This window comes from Anolis carolinensis, chromosome 1 (genome assembly GCF_035594765.1).
Source record: "Anolis carolinensis isolate JA03-04 chromosome 1, rAnoCar3.1.pri, whole genome shotgun sequence".
NCBI lineage: Eukaryota > Metazoa > Chordata > Lepidosauria > Squamata > Dactyloidae > Anolis > Anolis carolinensis.
The window spans coordinates 218,900,334-218,919,900 of NC_085841.1; the positions used below are offsets into that span (position 1 = coordinate 218,900,334).

The 19,567-nt window shown below is 36.2% G+C and overlaps 1 protein-coding gene across 9 annotated transcripts in view; it reads right to left on the minus strand.

Annotated features, from left to right (window-relative positions):
• Positions 1 to 417: 417 nt before the first annotated feature.
• Positions 418 to 19,567, minus strand: part of marchf7 (membrane associated ring-CH-type finger 7) — a 32,561-nt gene continuing 13,411 nt past the window's right edge. The window contains exons 2-11 of one of the 9 annotated variants that reach the window (XM_016996815.2): positions 18,932 to 19,094; positions 16,736 to 16,903; positions 13,202 to 13,376; positions 12,269 to 12,430; positions 9,120 to 10,221; positions 7,246 to 7,415; positions 6,950 to 7,059; positions 5,666 to 5,779; positions 4,817 to 4,865; positions 677 to 1,274 (exon numbers count right to left, since the gene is read on the minus strand). In XM_016996815.2, the coding sequence (XP_016852304.2) occupies positions 1,222 to 1,274; positions 4,817 to 4,865; positions 5,666 to 5,779; positions 6,950 to 7,059; positions 7,246 to 7,415; positions 9,120 to 10,221; positions 12,269 to 12,430; positions 13,202 to 13,376; positions 16,736 to 16,903; positions 18,932 to 19,084 (2,256 nt within the window). In that variant the 5' untranslated portion in view covers positions 19,085 to 19,094 and the 3' untranslated portion in view covers positions 677 to 1,221. Of the gene's footprint in view, positions 1,278 to 4,816; positions 4,866 to 5,665; positions 5,780 to 6,926; positions 7,060 to 7,245; positions 7,416 to 9,119; positions 10,222 to 12,268; positions 12,431 to 13,201; positions 13,377 to 16,735; positions 16,904 to 18,931; positions 19,095 to 19,567 lie in introns of all 9 variants that reach the window. The other 8 variants (XM_008119149.3, XM_016996814.2, XR_001730816.2 and 5 more) reach the window with 8 other exon arrangements.

A 19,567-nucleotide genomic window follows, 5' to 3' on the forward strand; every position in this document is an offset into this window, starting at 1 on the left:
ATGGATGTTTACATGGGAATAAGCACCTAGGATTACATTGTAATTTAAATTCTTAAAACACAGATGATACATCCTCACTGTGCTGGATGATTTCTTGATCTAAGTGTAATAATTGAAGAATTTCCACTTTAATTAGATGAAACGTGGCAACATTGGGAAAGACTCATCAGCTAAAATTGAGTTTACGTTTTGCATACACTACAGAGTAATTCTGTTAATTCATGAAGTTTTAAAATTTTACCACTTACATGTATTTTTCAAACTTAGCTGCTGGTTTCTTTCAGGAACAGGATCTGAGAATGTGTGTCCCTTTAGATGCTGGACGTCATAAGTTAAAATACACAGTATCTATCTCACCAAATTAAGTTTTAGGAGATTACAGCACATCAGTTCTATTTCACAAAGGCACACAAGGTATATGCATTGCAATTTTTATTTAACAAACAGGTGACAACACTAGAAAATACAATGATGACCAGTGCTTCAGCAATGAATGTGGGTTCTAAAAAAGGTTCATTAAGATAAATAATTTGGTTAAGATTCTGAACCATAACTCTCATTCCTTCCAGGAATACAAAATGCCAATGTTTACAGCTGTAATTACTTCCTGGAACATCTACATAATATTATCAAATATAATCCGCAGTTTTGAAATCAATACTTATAAAAGCCATCATTAATGCGTATTAGTAGCCCCTTGCAAGTTTATTGCTTTGAGTTAGCCATTACAGAAAAAAAAAACTTAGAAACTTAACACTAACTTCACAGAACCCATTCACTCCCCCATTCAATCTCGGTTAGTAACACTGGAAGCAAAATGATGAGACTTCCCAAAATTATTTTTAAATGAAAAGCGAATACAGAATGATCCCTTCCCTGTGACTTTGACTTGAGAACCCACTTAATGTTGCCACTTAGCCAACAGAAGAGCAAAACTTGAGAAATGTTTCCCAGAACTTCAGCTGATTACTGTAAGAAGTTTATACAAAAGACATTTTCCTTACACATAAAAATCGGATATTTTAGAAGAAGGCATACATGTCATAATCTCAAAGGAGAAACTCTTGCAGACTGAATGTTCAAGTCTTTGAATACCAGGTTGAAACAGATTTTTCAACTCAACAATGCTTCAGAAATCTAAAAGTATTCAATGTGTTTTACTAAGAAAATGTATACTGATGGTACTTATGTCTGTTGAGCATCCAGGCCTTGCTTTTGCAATTATGCAGTATCAAGTGTTCTCCCGACATCATCTTCAGAATCATCATCTGAGGCTGCTGGAAATATAGGAGACAATCAAAAACCTTTCTAAAAGTCTTAAGGTACACAAGGTCATCATTGATTTGAGTATGAATGTTTAGTATTCCATATATAGACTTCTGAATTAAGTGCTTCAGGGTGAAGCCCTTCATAAATTGAAAGCTAGTCTTTCTTCATCAGAAATTACCTCAATTACTACTGGAAATAAAAAGAGAAGAACACCCCTACATGCATTTATGCCAAAATGGAATTGGGGGGAAAGGGGTGTTATAGCTTTATTTTATTGACTGTTTGAAGAAGTTATATGAAATATGGTGAGTCAATGACTCAAACATTTCTGGAAGGCCCTCTGGCAGCTCATCTTTTTAAAATGTTATAACATTTTGTTAACAGTTTTTATTAGAAATAGTCCACAAAGTCTCTCTGAAGCCCCCCAAGGCAGTGTAAAAATACATATTCAACAAACAGATTTGTTTAACAGTGTTTGATTTACAGCTGCTCAGCTTTAACAATGAAAGACAGACTAGTATTACCAGAAAAGATTTTATATTATATGGTTTGTTTTTTGTTCAAATGCATTTACAAGGAGCACTTACATAGGCCAACTAGAAACTATTTCCTAGAAAAGGACTCATTTTATATATACAGTTAAGAATGATACTGAGCAACCTCATGTTTTAAAAACAATCAAAACTTATTATTAAAACGATAAGCCAGATGTTCGCTGTGTATCAGCAGTCTAGGTATTTCCAAAGTTCCTTGAATGGGAAGACAAAAATCCATCAGTGGAATAAAGTTATAGAAATTACATATATCTGATCATCAGTGTTTGAACAATTCAGATAGTTATGGTATAATTGTAGGAAGAAAAGACAGAGAAAGAGAGAAAAAAGGCTGGCAACTACTAGAAGGAGAGAGGCTGGATAGTGTCCACTGTCCACTCTCAGGAAAAAAAGTAAGAAGTGTTCAGGAAAGAGCAAAGTAGTAGACGAATTCTGCTCTGTAAGCCTGCTCAAATATTGCTGGCCCCTGCTGCATCAGGTTTCATTCAGCTCCAGAACAAAGAGGAGCAGGCTGTATAGACTAACACAACATCTGCTGAACCAAGCAACTATTAGAATGTCTACTTACTGGAAACGAAAAACAGAGCATGGAAATATGCATCTGCAGACAGGACTCCAAGAGCAAGAAAATACCAAATATACTCAATGTTCTTTTTTTATTCATTCATATTGAACAGTACAGCAGACCCCTCCCCACATGGATGAAGCTGACAAACATTTGAAAGTGAAAGCAGCACAAAACTGTTTGCTTTGCTGCTGTTCATTCCACTTGCGCTCCCCGAGTGGCCCTGGGAGCTCATTGTGGTGTGTCCTTCTTAGCTGCTGGGTGCTGCTGCTTTGCCTGCCACGCTTGTGGCCTCTTGCCTGCCTGGCAGTCTGCTTATTATTTAAGCTCAGGTCTCCGCTGCAGATTGAGAGGGAGACCTCTCAGAATCATTGGTACTTGAAGCCCTGTCTTCAACCTCAGTTCTCCTCTGCAGATCGAGAGGGAGACCTCAGAATCAGTGCTGTTTTAAGCCCTCTCTTCAACTTCAGGTCTCCTCTGCAGATCAAGAGGGAGACCTATCAGAATCATTGGTATCTTAAGCCCTTAGGTTAGAGGGCAGGACCAGTGGAGAAAGAGGGAATGTTTTTAAGAATTTATTTTTAGAAAGAAAAAAATTCCTAAAATCCGGGGATGACCCAAACCTTGTAAAAGTTGAAGGGCTAAAAGGGGTAGATATGCCCTCCATGCGTGGTGATTTTCACCCCTCTAGTCGTAAAACGGAGCGGAAGGGGAGCCTGGGCAGCCCACCCATTGCCGCCAATGGGACGAATGCATTTGTATATTTGGATGGTGAAATGAAAGAGCTCATTCGGATGGATGCCAGTTTCAGAAGCGGCAGACGGACATGGAAACAGGCCCACACGAATGGAACAAACAGAAAAGGGTAGTGATTTTATACAAATGCACAAGTCTAATAATAATGTATTAGATGAGTACAGTCTTCAATGGTATCTTATAGAAAAATGTTTGAAAGATTGAAGTTGGATTTTTTCAAAACAGTTTTGAGCAGAATAAATCTGAATGTGAGTTACAATTACAGTAGAGTCTCACTTATCCAACACAGTCTGCCTTTTAGTAGTCATTGTTTTTGTAGTCAATGTTTCCAATACATTGTGATGTTTTGGTGCTAAATTTGTAAATACAGTAATTACTACATATTATTACTGCATATTGAACTACTTTTTCTGTCAAATGATGTTTTGGTGCTTAATTTGTAAAATAATCTAATTTGATGTTTAATAGGCTTTTTCTTAATTCCTCCTTATTATCTGACATATTCGCTTATCCAACGTTCTGCCGGCCCATTTATGTTGGATAAGTGAGACTCTACTGTACATAGTGATGAGAAACATTTGATTGCTTAAAATGTATAAACTTTGTAAAAATGTGAAATGGAAGAAGGCCGGGTCAAAGATTATAAGATAAAATGAGCACTGGATTTTGGTGATAATATCCAGATGGAACAGCGGGAAAGAATATTGTCAAAAGGATTGAAATTCATTTCATGTTATGTCCTTAAAGTAAATTTACATAAAATGATGTATTGTGCCATATGACTTCTGAAAGGTTGGTTAAACTATGTAATATCTACACCGGAAATGTGAACAAGAGATGTTGACATTTTATCATATGTGGTGGTTTAAGAAATTTTGGATGCACATGTTCATACGAGGACTTTAAAGGTATAAAATTATCCCATTAATGCCAGATTTTTCCCCCTTCTGGGATTGATCGATATGCAACCAAAAAGGAACTACGGAAGAGTATTGAGATATATGACAACTGCAGTAAAATTACTATATGCAGAAAGATGGAAGACTCTTAACAATATCAACACATTTTAATTTGGTGTCTTAAAAATATTAAAATTGATAAGATTTAGTGGAAATGGATAAACTATTCTCATTTATTAAAAAAAATATTCTGGATATTCTATAATATTTTGGGACCCTGGCTGTCTTTTTTGCAGAAAAAATGCTAACTAGGTTTTGACAATGCAGGATTATATTGACAAAAGTAGTGTAAGAATTGTGTGCACAATTAAGAGAGGTCATTAATTTTATAATTGCTGAGGAAAAGAAGTAAGACGTAATGCTCTTGATTTCTTTTTCTGTTTCTGGCTTTTTTGTTTTCTATCAGCTTTTCACTTTTTTGTACATTTTTGCATAATCTATACTCTTGTAGTGTATTTCAAAAATCTTTAAGTTTTTTAAAGGAAGATATCAGTGTAAAGGCTAGACTAAATTCCTTTGGAATTACTTTATTAATTAGTACAATTTTATATAAAACATTTCACCCCTTCAGCATTATGATATAGCTAGTCATTGCATTAAAACTAAGCTCAACCCAGTCATTTAAGAACCTATTGCTATACATCTCAAATTAAATTTGCATTATTTTGTTCCTTTTACCCTGAAGTAAAGCTAAACAAAGGGAAACCACCTACTTTCAATATCATCCATGTGTGCCTGAAGAGTTCTCGCAAGATTAATAAACTAGAAGTAATCCAGAAAGAAGGCAGATGTAAAGTTGCAGATCACCACAGGACTTTGAATAATTAAAATACTAGTCATATGTTTATGCCTTTCAATAATTTAAACATTTTTAGTCTTTCACATGCTTATGAACAGTCCCAGTATTGCAAGTTGAAGAACTGCAAATACAACCATCATTGCTTAATAATCATAGAAGCTATCACTGAGCCACCTCTAGTCGAGGAATTTGGTGATGTCAAACTACGCTCTAACAATTCACGTTATATTTCTCTGCATGGTTACATGCAAAACTGATGTTGGGCTAGTAATCTCTCTTTTTATTTTATTTGAGGTGCACCCTTTATCACAGGAGCCTCTGGCTAACATACATTAAGGCATGTAGGAAGAGATGCATTACTTGCATGTAGAAAAAAAATTCACCTATGAACTGAGTATGAGGTGAATATAAAACCATCTGGAACTTTTATTTTTAACCGATAGACAGGCAGGCTCAGCACTATTCCCTACAATTCACTGAAATGCACAGAAATATTTGCAGATCCCAAAGTAGAACTAGTTAGACTTGTTGGACCTGGATTGTGTACAATGCCTCAATTTGCTCAAAAGGATATTCCTGTGCTACACCAACAATGGCTCATGCTTTTAGTGAGCATAAGAGATTATGGCAGGATGAGGCAGAAAGCCCCAGATGGGAGTATATCCCTTTGATCCTGACCAGTGTACATTTTGAAAGAACATGAAACACACTTTTGTAAGTGTCACAATCTGCCTCTAGCACATAAGACACACATACCACTTACCCGGACACGTGTGTTAGCCTCACTTGTAGTTCCCAGCATATCTGAAAAGCGCTGTTCACACAAGTGTAACAACACTACAAGGTAAAGCCCAGAACTGATAAATTCATAGTCTGCCTGGAGAGAGAGGGTATCATCAAGTCAAAGGTTAAGTTGCCTGAAAAGCACAACCAGTGCTAATATTACACGGATCATTTTCTCCCAGCAGCATATGTATACATAGGATTCTTACTCCTTAAGAAATAGCCACTTAAGATACAATTCTTAGCATATATGAGCTTTAAAAGAAATGGCCTAGCTAAGACCAACCCACTCTTCAGTTAATCTGCTTAATAAACAGGCTATCTATATCTTTAAATCTTATGAAAAAATAAAGCTTGAGAGCAGATCAGCTGAAAGTCTTCCTAGGCTCCTGTTTGCTAACTAAAAGGGTGACCTTTAAATATAAGTAAGTACCAAGTATTAAGTAGAGTCACAACAAAATACAATGCAATTAGAGAAACTGATACAGTACTAAAAATTAATAATAGGTAGCATTTGTATAGCACCAAACCTGAGCGATAAAAAGCATATTGGCAATTATGACACACAAGTCTTACACGCAGCCATTAGTGTCAACGAGATTCCGGTGAAGATAATAAAATGGTATCATCTGCTAGCCAGTTTTCATAGGCTACCTCCAAGCAGTAACGGGTTTTTCATCCCTTCTTCCCTACCATATGCACATCCTGATATATTACATGCATATATTTTGTTTTGCAAAGAGGGCAGGGTCACACTGTAGAATAATGTTAGCATCAGTAGCAAAAGGAGACATTGCTGGTGGCTACTGATGCTGCAGAACAAAAGGCAAATCCACTCCCTGTGACTAGCTATCTTCTTATTCATGTGTGGAAACAACCTATATTCTTCTGACAGCAGAACTCACTTGTTCAATACTGACTCATTCAAATGTGTTTCTACAGACCTCTTTAGAAACATAAACTCATGCTTACTGCCAAAAGAAAAAGGCTATTTCTGCCCTCCATAACCCCCAGAATAGTTCTCTTTTTTAAAAATCTGCAATATTCATTCTTATTCTTGTTTAAACCACATTTACTCCAACCTCTTCACATTTATTGCAAGGCTAATATAAACACACCACCCTTTCTCACTACACACACGATAATGTGTCCTACAACTATATTATACCACTCAAATTTGAACTGTATACTTTCTTTTAGAAACACGCTGTCCTGAGTAACAACACCAAACTGACACTTACCAAACTAGCCAAAATATACTAACTTGTTCATTTGCATGTGCTCTATGAAGCTCTTGGATATCAAAATCGTCAAGATTGAGGTGCAGTTTATCTTTGCACAATTCACAAGTAGTTACGGCTTCCAATGAGGAACCTGGGGGAATAAGAAACCTTTATTTTTTTGTCTTGCCACAAAAACTTTCTTCAAAAACTAAATCTGAAACAGTCAACTATAGGCAAATTATCTATTTGAAAAAAGTTTTATCTTTGTATATGCTTTTAGCAACTGAGGTTCCTTTATCTCTCCTGGATTATTGTTCTAAAACTAAGCCGGCCTCACCTGAGTTAATCTTGGACTGTAGCCACTTCTTCATACACTCCTGGTGAACATACTTCAGACTTCCGGTACATTTGCATGGCTCTATTAAGAGGTTAGTAGGAGAAGTAGATGACATCTGACAAATTCTACACAAGTCTCCTTCCTCCTCTTCTGAGTCCTCTGAAAGAAGACTAAAGGCAAACCAAAAAGATGTCACCTAGAGTAAGTTTTCCTGTTAATACTTACTAATTTAAAATGCACATATCCCAGGCAACCATTATATTACAAATTGCAACCAATGAATAGCTTAAACCAAATAGTTAAGATGCTACAAAGACATGATTCATAAAGGAGTATTATACAATCTTCAAAAAATACTGGCTTAAATGTAGAAATGTGAAGGCCCAGGGGGAAAAAGTGGAGAAATGCTTCCCCCACCCCAAAACAATTCTTTTCCAGAAAAATGCTAGACATTTTAGTCAAAATCAATCCCAAAACCCTGGATCGACTTATCCAAGGGTCAATGTGAGTATTGTACCATAACACTTTCCAGAAAAAGAAACCATCCTCTTTCTTTGTGTGGAGCACCATCTCTACACTCTCCGGCATAGTGCCGCTTCTGGCTTTTTGAATGAATGGGCAAGAAAATGGCAGCAACCACCAGGGGCAGTTGCCCACATGAGATAATCTTGGTGCTTTCTCCTCTTCACAGAATAATCCATGACTTATTCATGAGTCATATAAAATGCCATAATTTCCCCTTGACTCATCCATGGGTATATAAGGTACAATGGAATATTTTCTTTTAGAATGATAAATGATTGAGAAAGGTGTTCATAAATTAATTGCCAAAAGACTCTATAGTATAAGATCATTATAGCATTATATTACTGATAGTTTCCCTTCTCGATTCTTTTAAATGAGTATATCAGAAAAATAGTGGAGACAAATTCATATTATTTATTTTACTAATGATGATGGTTTCTTTCATTGTTATTGGAGATTTGTTTTGCCTGCTTCTCAAACTGGCAAAACTTTCAGATGTTCTACAGTTTAGGATCATATACTGTGAATAAACTATATTTTTACTCTTTACTATATCAAATATAAAAACTTTATGTCAAAGCAAGTTACACGACAGCAGTTATTTAAAGTAACAAAGTGATTTGCAATCTGCAGAAGGTGCAGATTCTTTTTTAAAAATAATTGAACTGAGAAACACATTCTCTCCTCCTACCACCACTGTTTCAACATTTCTGGAAATTTTAAGTGAATTCTCAACTGTCTGTTCACAAAAAGAATATTATTCATCTCCACCAAATCAAGCTTTCCTGTCTCCCACCTTTCCCCTGCAAACCATGCACAAACTACTGACATTCTCTGAAGGACTGGGGACCACTAGAAATGCTGTAGGGGCTGACAATCAAAGGAAATTAACACAAATCACCATACCACAAGATCCAAGAAAACATTTCAAAGAAACAGTTAAAGGCTTTCATAGTACAGGCTGAGTACCCATTATCTGAAATGTCTGGGGCCAGAAGTGTTCTGTATTTTGGATTTATTATTATATTGAATTGTTGAATACTTGCATATATGTGGGGTATCTTGAATATGGACAGTTTAAACATGAAATTCATTTATAGTTCATATGCAGGTTATAAACATGCCCTGAAGTTAATTTTGTATACAATGCTCTAAATCATTTTGTGCATGAAATAGATTTTATACACCGAACCATCAGAAAGCAATGGTGTCACTATTTCAGCTACCTATGTCAACTATTTGAGAGAGTATTCTGGATTTTGGCATTCCAGGTAAGGGATATTCAACCTGTATCTTATTGTGGCTTTATAGTTCAACTTCATGTTCAAGTTATGGAAATAGCATTTTACCTCTCTTTAATTTTCTGAAGCCGTTCAGGATCTCTTGAAGGTGGTACTTTTGACTTATCATTATCCTGCCCATCAGGCTGATTCCAGCCTGAAGGAATTATATCTACTGTTATCATAACATTGTCAGACAAGTTGTTTCCCAGTGTTGGGGGCATTGCAAACCGGAAAAGAGACCCAGGAAACATTCCTGATATTCCTGAATTCCTTCTACCATGCACTGAATCTGGCCCAGAGGCAACAGACGAAGCACTACTAGGAACTGCAGGTGTCGGAGGCCTTGTAGTGGGCCTTATGGATTCACTTTGTGCTTCAAGAGATGCCTCCCCACTGGACTCTCTTCTCCTAAAAAGATGCAAAGATCTAGGAGGTGCTTCAGAGGTAGAGGTTCTTGCAGTTTCATCTCTCCCTTCTCTTCTTCTCCTCGAAAACAATGGTGTACACCTGTTCCTGAGAGAAGATGATAGCCAGGAACCAGAATTTCTACTTTCGGACTCATGCCTGTAACTTTCAGTTTCTGAATCAGCATGTGAGCTTGGTGTAACACTCGACAGGCCCCATCGTCGCCGAAGAAAGCTAAATCCCTGAGAGGCATCAGGAGCCTGAACTTCTGTACTTTCAGAAGAACCTGTAGCTGTGTTGGCAGCACTTGCCTGGGTAGAGGTTTGGGTTCTTGAACTAGTTGAATCTTCAGGTCTAGATGTCAACGAATCTTGGCTAGATCTTCTGGAGAAAAATGTGGAGGACATGCTAGAGGCTAAACGCGACAATAACTGCCTTGTTGAACGCCTTCCTTCGGTATCTGTAGGGGGTTCACTTAATGACCTTTGTGATGGCATAACTCTTTCAGAACTGCTCAACGAATTGTTTCCGCTTCGCATGGCACTATGGACGATCTCTGACTGTATATTCCTTTCAGAAGAGCCCAACTCTCTTGGAACATAGTTAGCTCTTGAATTCCAGCTATGTTCTCTAGAGAGTAATGACGACTGATGTTCAGAAGGCAACTGGCGGTTCATGGATGTGTTCAGCCTCAAAGAGGCCAGAGAGTTTTCTTTTGGTCTTGCACCCTGTGCATATGAAGAAGCAGATCTTTCCTGAAGATCTACCACAGGAACATAAAAAAGAGCTCTCAGGACAGTAATCAACTATAAACTATTATTACAGATTAATTTAGCCTAGATAAAAGTGTATTTCTTCACAAACCGATTTAATGCATTTTACTTAGAAAAAAGTAGATTGAAAAACAGCAACTGCCCAAAGTCAACTAAATCTCATGGCAGAGGAGAACTCTGCCATTGGGTCCTCCCAGTGTAAGGCTAACATTAACTGCTACACCACATTTGCAACATTTTTGTCAATGAGAATATCAAGTTATCTCCAGTTACTATTTTAAACATCCTTGTATGTCAAAATCCCAGTACTGTATTTTTTTCAGTTCTAAGATGCACATTTCCTTTTATAAACATCTTGAAAAATGGGTGCATCTTAGAATCACAGGTGCATCGTGTGTATTTTTATTAGTGGTGATGGTACTGAAATTAGGCAACGTCTTACAATTGATGGCATCTTACAATTTAAGAAATATGATATATCCAATAACATTTACACTTGATATAAATGCATTTCTATTAAAAGTACCCTTTCAACTACTATTTAAGCTGGTGATTTTCAAAATCTATGATTCAATGGTATAACTGCCCCTTGACTTGATTCTGGATGAATGGATTTTAATCTTGGACATTCTTAAAATTTTATATAATGTGATTTTATTTTGTAATGGTACCTGTTTTATATGAACTGTTGTTTTGTAGATTGTTTTATATGAATTGTTGTTTTTACATTGTTTTTAGGCATTGAATTTTTGCCTATTTACTGTAAGCTGCTTTGAGTCTCCTCGGAGAGAAAGGCGGGGTAAAAGTGATGTAAATAAATAAATAAATAAATTTAATTTTCAATTGACACTGAGGATGAATAGAACTGAAGTACGAAGAAGCACTGTTATTGAACTTCACCTCTAGTTTTATAGTTTCTTCACTTTCCTAAATATGACGGATTGAATCCTGAAATGGATGAGACCAATATTGCTCATGCATCAGGGTTTTCTCCGTTTCTTCCACCACCATTACAAACCTCAAGGCACTGCTTCCCCTAGGTTTTTCCCCTGCTCATACAGGACATATCTGGATCCAAGCCAATGTTTAGAGCAAACAAGAAATACAACTCTAGTGAAAGGTAAACTGAAATGGCAGTTATGTAATGCATGTTGCAGATACAGAACTAATGTTGCTTAATCTGTAAATACTACAATAATCACCAAGATTCCAAAATGCCAATACCAGTGTAATTCTGGTCTCACTTGAGCTAAACACAATAAATGCTATAGTAATAAAAAGGTCAGTGATGTTTTAATTTCAGCCTTAGCAAAAAACTAAAAATAGTAGTACTTTTGAAGAGCAGTCCCATTTAAAAGATTCATCACCTGTAGTTAATCTTTCTGCACTCACATCACAAATTCCCCCCAAATGACTGTGTTTAAAATGGTGACAGTAACAGAATTCAGCAAAATGTTCCATGCAAAAGGTTATCTACTGCATGCCAAACCACAATATATGGCACCCATAAATGTAGCCACAACCTTCTAGTAGAGATTATGTGGCCCTAAAGTGTATGGGGCCCCGCAGTTAATGAATACTCATGCATCTGGGTAATACATTATATTCCTCCTACAAATGCATCTCTGGAGACAGTACACCTTGAAAGGGGAAGATTTTTGCATGTCTGTACTTGCCACAAAAAGATACAGTCAGTCCAGTAAAGCTATTTTATTAACTGGAACCAGTTTATAGGCCTAACAGATTCTATTAAAAAGCAACTGGAACAGCCCATTAAATGCTCTAGCTAATTAGAATACCATACACCAAAACTATTTCTCTTACAAAAAACAAAGGGAGGAAAGACCAAGGAAAATTGTTCTGTCTAAACTCAATCACAATTAGTAACAATATCAAGCACTGTACTTGTTTGTTACATGTAAGTACTAAAAACAAGTGACGACATCTAAGCAAGAATCAGGTGATCATCTGTGAACAACATTACAATGTAATAAAATATAACTTGTGTCCAAAAATTCTCAAGTTTCAAATACATACATGATGAAGATGGGAAATCACCACTCCTATGGCAGTCCACCAGCCTACTAACAGATGGGTCTGTTCTTTCTAGTTCTCTCCTTTCTCTCACAAGTTCAGTTCCTAATGATCCAAGTACCACAGATGACGATCTGGGGACTTCACTGTACCTCCAATGGGAATCTAAAACGTAAGTTAAACCCGTTATGTCTTCTATTTCTTTGCTCCATGTTGTTAACAGTCAACACATCTTTCTATATTCCTGAATTCACATGGTCCTATTTGGTTTTGAATGTTTATGTGAAAAAAGGAGAGGGGGAAAGTGTTCCAAGTTGGAAATTTCATTTTGATTTGTTTCAGCAAATAGTCATTATTCCACTATGTTTTTCAGATAACTTTTACAATCAGCCCAAACGTTTTTAGTCTTTTGGCTAAACTAATTTACTAAAAGTTTTAAGAAGTGTATTATTTCTTGGTCAGTCAGAATAACTCTAAGGAACTTTGCATGCATGTCATTGTTCTCTTACGAATAATAATATCTGACACTATCTCAACTTGATGACTTGGACTCAAGTATCTGAAAGCTGATACCACAATACATTTATTAAGAGTTCAATTAGAATTGTCCCAACAAAGGATCCAAAATATAATAAAAGCTTCCATTAGTGAAGTGGGAAAGGAGGTGGCAATTTCCCTCCTTGTGCATCACTGCCCTTCCCAAAAAAATTATAATGGGACCCTTAGGTAATAGCACAGAAAGTAGTACAAAGAGAGGAGACAACCAGAAATAATTCTTCTGCATTGCTAATCAGACTCTTCCTTCAGTAAAGGGGCAACACCGAAAATGATTTTTTAAAGAGCCATGTGATTCTTTATGGATACAGCATGATACCGTTAAAGCAAGAATCGGGTCAAATTTTGTAGCATTTATGTAACTTTTAACATATAACTTACCTGAAACAGTGTTTAAACCATTACTTCTCACACTAGAGGTAGATGTATATGAAAGTTTAGGTCTCTTAGAATCAGAATCCTGTTGCTGGTTATGCAGTCTTGAAGAATATGCTCCCTGAGTTCTTTCAGAGTCACCAAACCAAGAAGATGTAAGAGGCGAAGATGATGATGCAGACTACAAGCAATGTTTTGAAATGGTTAATGTTTTTCTGCAAAATAAGAGTTGGATCTACAACTTGTCACTGAACCTACACAAGCAAGGTAGCAACAGATTAAATCAAACATTAGTGAAAAGATCTGAGTAAGATAATGAAGCAAGCTTGTATGTAAATGAAGTTAATTTAAGAAGAACATGTACAACTTTAGATCAGAGGAGGAGAACCTCTGGCTTATAAATATTTCTCATCCAAGTCATGGATGTTGAGTGACTGAAAATGCATGGAGGTTACTGCTATTTGACTCCCTACAATGAAATCCCTCTATACAATCTTAATTTGCAACATCTCAAGAAAAAATGTAGGTCTAGGGGCCTCTAAGAACATCAGCATTTTTTCCTGTATGATATTTGACACCTTTGCCTGATGAGCAAGCCAACGAAGCTTCAAACACTTTATACTGTATGGAGTTGGCCCCAAAAAGGTATTACTGCTTATGGGTTTTGGCCGGAGTATCTCTGAAGACTCCCCTGGAACTTCAACAGGTACAAAATGAATTAGTACAGCTCCTGATTGGAACGAGACTGGCTCTCAGTTTATTTTCAGGACAAATTTATGTAACAGTGCAATACTATGTATATCTACTCAGAAACAAATTTCAAAAGATTCAATATAATTTTTCATACTTACTTGTAATTGTGTACAAATTTGCAATCTAAATCAGTTAATAATTTTATTTATGATTTTAAAATTTACATTGAAAGTGGGAGAACAATTGTATCGGATAGGAAAGGATCCAAAAAGAAAAGTATAGGTCAGTTATACTAATAGAAGAGCGCAAAATCTAAATCAGTTTTAAAAGTAATCTGTGAATATAATATTTAAATGAGGTACAGTAGTTATCTATTGCACACAGGCCACTGCTTTTACCAACCTTAGTAAATTTGAAAGATGCTTATTTCAGGCTGTTTTGCCACTGGCCCTTTATTAACTTTTATGCTATTTCATCTTTTGTAGTTAAATTTTGGGAACTCTGACTGCTAAAATAGGATATACTTTTAAATATACTTCAGGAAATTACTGTATATTAGGGTGGAGAATTCTTAAATAATTCTTAATGCAAATCATCTTTTTGAAAAGCTGCCAGGTCCCTCCCCGAAATAATTTTGCCATTTGCTTCTTGTCCATTTGGTTGCGTATTTTTAAGTGACATTATGGTTGCCTTGGGTATCTTTTGGGGTATAAGCCTCATTTTTCATTCTTTTACCTCAAGCACCCTTTTAAGAAGCAGCAAAACCCACAAAAATAATATTTAGAAGCCTCTAAAATTAGATCTCCTCCAACTAGTAGCAGTACTGTTTACCAAATCTGGCATTATTCCTTACAAAGTTCCAAATGCATGAGGGAGACAGCAAAACTGTGCCTGATTTCAGAAGCTTACATGTGATAAGGGAGCTTAGATATAGTAAGTTCTGTTCTACAGACATGTCCCTCCATTGTGTGGAAGATACAGCTGTCTCCTTAAAACATAACTGTTAATTACATAAAGACAAATATTTGCATAAAGTTAATTTTTCTTCTTACAGTCATTAGGTTTTAACTTGTTCTCAATCTGATTTTCCCCTTTATTGTTCATATTTTTTAGATTTCAAGAACGCAGTATATACCTCATACAGATATTACATGTTACTGAGAATTAAGCATAAAATTCAACTGTTAGACCCAATCAGAGTATAGCTACTGAATAAATGGGAATTTGTTATGTATATTCCAATGAATTAATTAATGTATCTATTCTTGTTGTTCTAACAACTGATTTAAGCCTTAGGAACCCAAGCACGATCAGAGATGTTAACAAGCCCACTCACAAGGTAAGACATTTTTTTCCTTTTTAATAGGCATACAACTGCCTACAGATTTTATACTGAGATAAAGACAGGAGCTTTATTTCCACCTCATGAATCTATGATATTGTCTCTCTGTTCCTACCTATTACCAGCCAGTGCTTCATACTCTAGTCCTCCTCGGCTTCATCTCTTTCAAATGGTTTCCAATTAAGATGACATCATCTCAATTAATACAGTGAAATGATAAAAATGTAGCTATGAATGAATTTTATGTCCATTATGAACAAGTATTTTCCTGATAAACATGCATAGCAAAAATCATTAATTTTCCACCATTGAAAAATTACAAAGCACAAAGGTCCTGGAGTAAAATGAATAACCCACTGACTGTAAAAAAAAGCAGAATAGCAATAATAACGCAACACACTCCAACCAACCCAGCATCACTTAAATTTTGAGATGCATCTCAAATTTCTCAAACACATGTCTCAACATGTCATCTTCTGAACCCTAGAAAGGGGTACTAGCTATTACTGGTGTGATGGTTAACAATAATAATTTAAACTTTGGACCGGATGTGTTAGTATGGATTGATAAAAGGAGGCCCCGGTGGCCCAATGGGTTAAACTCTTGTGCTGGCAAGACTGCTGACCAAAAGGTTAGCAGTTCTAATCCAGACAGTGGAGTAAGCTCCCGTCTGTCAGCTCCAGCTTCTCATGCGGAGACATGAAAGCAGCCTCCCACAGGATGGTAAAACATGCGGCCGTCCCCTGGGCAAAGTCCTTGCAGACAGCAAATTCTCACCCCAGAAGCGACTTGCAGTTTCTCAAGTCATTTCTGACACGAAAAAAAGTATGGATTGATTGTATACATTCTTTGAAACAGATATTTTAATTGTTATGTGTTTTAAACTGATTATATATGTTGTATTTTAATCAGTTGTTCCCTGCCTCGATCCATGGGGTGAGGCCAGTAAGAAATAACTTTTTATTATGATTGTTGTTGTGGTATCACATTTTTAGGAGTCCCCCACACACACATACCCACACACTCACTTTTGTTTTGGACTGCTATAGACCTTTTTCCCCAAACAGACATACTTCCTGTTTTGGTCACTTCCTGTTCTGTAGAGACTGCATAATTGCATATGCTTAAAGGAAGGCAAAACGATCCAAGCATCTCAAAATACGTAACAGCATTAAAACATAATTCCCCCAGAGGATGGAGCAAGCACTATTTACCATTTGGGAACAAAACTAATTGCTAGTCCCCTAACATTTGAGAAAGGTGTGTCCCCACTTGGCTACATGCAAGTTTACATTTTGCCCACCACACTATAATTTCCAAACTTCCTAAAATTAAGCTATATATTGTAACCTTCTGTGGCACCATCGCAACACTAAAGAACTGACATTGTTTCTACATTTCTTGAGCTGTTTTACACTAAATTAATTTAATACCACAGTTATGCATTAACTAGCTTTTCCTGGTATAGCGAGCATGTCATGAAAAGCTCTGGGAGACAAACTTACAGTTCTTACCAATCTATTTCTGCTTCCCAAAAATCTTCCAGACCAGGGACGATCAATTGTTCCTGAGTAGTGAGCAGAAGATGAAGTTGGAAGCTTCCATGGGCTTTCATATGCTTCTCTTTCTCCAATTGTCCAGTCTCTACTGGAACTATGCAACCGGCTAGATTCCTACAAAGGAGTATAGTTATTTTCTACAATTTTTCCAAATTAGTTAATAATTTGAAGGTTTTAATCAACAGCAATAGATCAATTCAGAGGCTTATATTGTTTGCCAATTAGTCATGTCCTATTGAGCTATCTTTGATTTTTAGCCCTGTCCTATCTAAAATATGAAATTTATCTACCACAATACATTCATTCACATGAACTAAATTAGGCATAGCCAGATCACATAAGATAACAGGAATAATAATAGCTTCCTACAAGGAACTCTGCTTTACCTTCAACTAGTTTCCAAGTAGAATGTAGCACTACAACACTTTGCATTATGAGGAAGAGATGAAAAGAATCTACAGTATATATATATTGATCACAACCAAAATTAATACCAGGACTAAAATACAAGCCAATGGCATTCCACAAAGCAAACAAAGCTCAACTCTACCAAAAATCATAACAAGACAAATATAACAACTGCTTCATGTGTGTTGACTTTTATGTTGTAAATTGAGGCATTCCATTCTAGTCACTAGTTTGGAATCTTGACTATTGGCAATTTGAGTGGGCTTATATTTTGTTATATTTTGCAACTATGTTCTACAACATTAAAAAAATCTTTGTGTATTTGTGATTTTTTTGTGTGTCTATGGTTGAAACCTTTCCCTTGGTGTTTACAGGTGATGCTTCTTTCATTCCAATATACCCAGTTACTGAGCTCATAACTGAGGAAATCTTCCTGATGTCCATGTAGGTGGAGATAGGAAAGAGACCATTTCCAGCCATGTTTCCTAATCTCTGGCAATTTAGGAGGGAAGACCTGTTTGGTACTTAGGCTAGTACAATTAAGCACCACACAATAACGATTTTACCAAACATTTTAAAACTTTTTTTCCACAAGCTTTTAAAAAGCTACTATGGATATTTTCACCTGATGTATTTAATGATTGTGTTGTTGTTGTTGTTGTAACCTGGTCGAAAGCATTCAAGAAAATGAGGCACTAATCAACTTATCTGCTTGTTTTTCCAGAATATTTCCAGTTTCAAACTTTGATATGACAATTAACACTAACAATTTGTCACTCGGTACAGGAAATAATTCTACTTTCAGTGTCATGTTTTTGCCTGTCTAATAGCTGTGAACATACTGTTTTTGTACTATATATTATCCAGGCAATTTTGAAGACATAAAACTTGTAAGAGTCGTACCGCATGTATACAATTCCATGTTTGCAGCCACATTAATGCATTTCTCACATAAGCTAGTCTCCATCTTTCTTCCTATATTTTGTGGATGGGTAAACCATGGGTACCACCGAAAATTGTCAAAGAAAAAGAAATAGTGACACTACTTATGATATTGAGTTATTTAATCCTTCCAAAGATAACTTCTGTCAGTAGAACAAAGTTAGGAGTGAATTGCAGCTGCTCCTCAAAATCTGCTCTGGAGAATTGCAGGAAACCTTTGAAGCAAAATTTTGGGGTCGGAAATCCATGGTATGAGCACACTTCTACTAATACTCTGAGAGGGTAAAAAATGAGTTGAGCATCATTTAACACCTTTACTGTTTGAGCTGCAGGGCCTTCTGAGCTGAATCATTCATTCTGGCCCTTAAATAAAGAAGCTACAGTGCTAAGACTTACAGATCTGTAAGATGGAGCGGAGGAGCATTATATCTCCACCACTACTGCTTGATGTTTGACAATGATTGTCTTTGGGTTCTATGCTAGAGGTGAGAATCCTAAATTTACCCTCCATAAATGTAACGGGTGTTTTCTCAAGGAATTGCTTACAGTGCAATATAGAAATTCTGCCCCATCCAAAATTTACCCAACCAATTTTGGATAGAGTATTTTAAGTAGAGAAATTATATTTATTTAGTTACTCTCACTTTAAATTAAGTAACAAATGTTAATCAAACAAATTATGGTGCAAATTAGATATCTTTTATATAAGTAAGTTTCCACTGTGGACTCTGAAATGGCATGAATGCAGTAGCTGAAGACGAGAACATGTTCTGCTATCAAACAAATAATTACCTGGCATCCAGATTCCGATCTCAATGGAGAATCTCTTGTACGATATGAGTCAGTTAAATTAGTTCCTCCACTTCCAGATCCTGTCCTAGCACTTCGAGAACTGGATGTCTGAACGGATACCCTTCGTGGAATTCTTGAGGGCTTTGAGTCCATTTTCTGTATACTGTGAAATAAATATTCAGGTTTCTCAGTCAGATAATGGAGTCTGTATTTTGCAGTAATACACCATTGAGTTATGAATTTACTGGTAATGTGGCTTACAACTTTACTCCAGTGCTTATACAGAAGCATACCAACATACTAAAGTTGAATCAAAGTTGCAAAACAGGACCATGTTATATACAATGTACACTTTAGACAAGGCATTTGAAATCCCTTGTAATTTTTAAGATTCTTTTGAGATAAAAAATAAATGACATTATGTAGTCACTCTTTCATTAAAGAGATGATTACATTTATTTAATAATGGGGATGACACCACCTTCTTATAGCTTTTGCAAATTAGTAAAAACAAAATGCATCCTGACGATATTTTAAAAAGTAAACAACAAGAGAACCAAGATAGCAAAATCATGCAAGATGACCAAAAATAATACTGATATGAGTGACAATAGGGGTTTCAGCTAATGTTGTGCG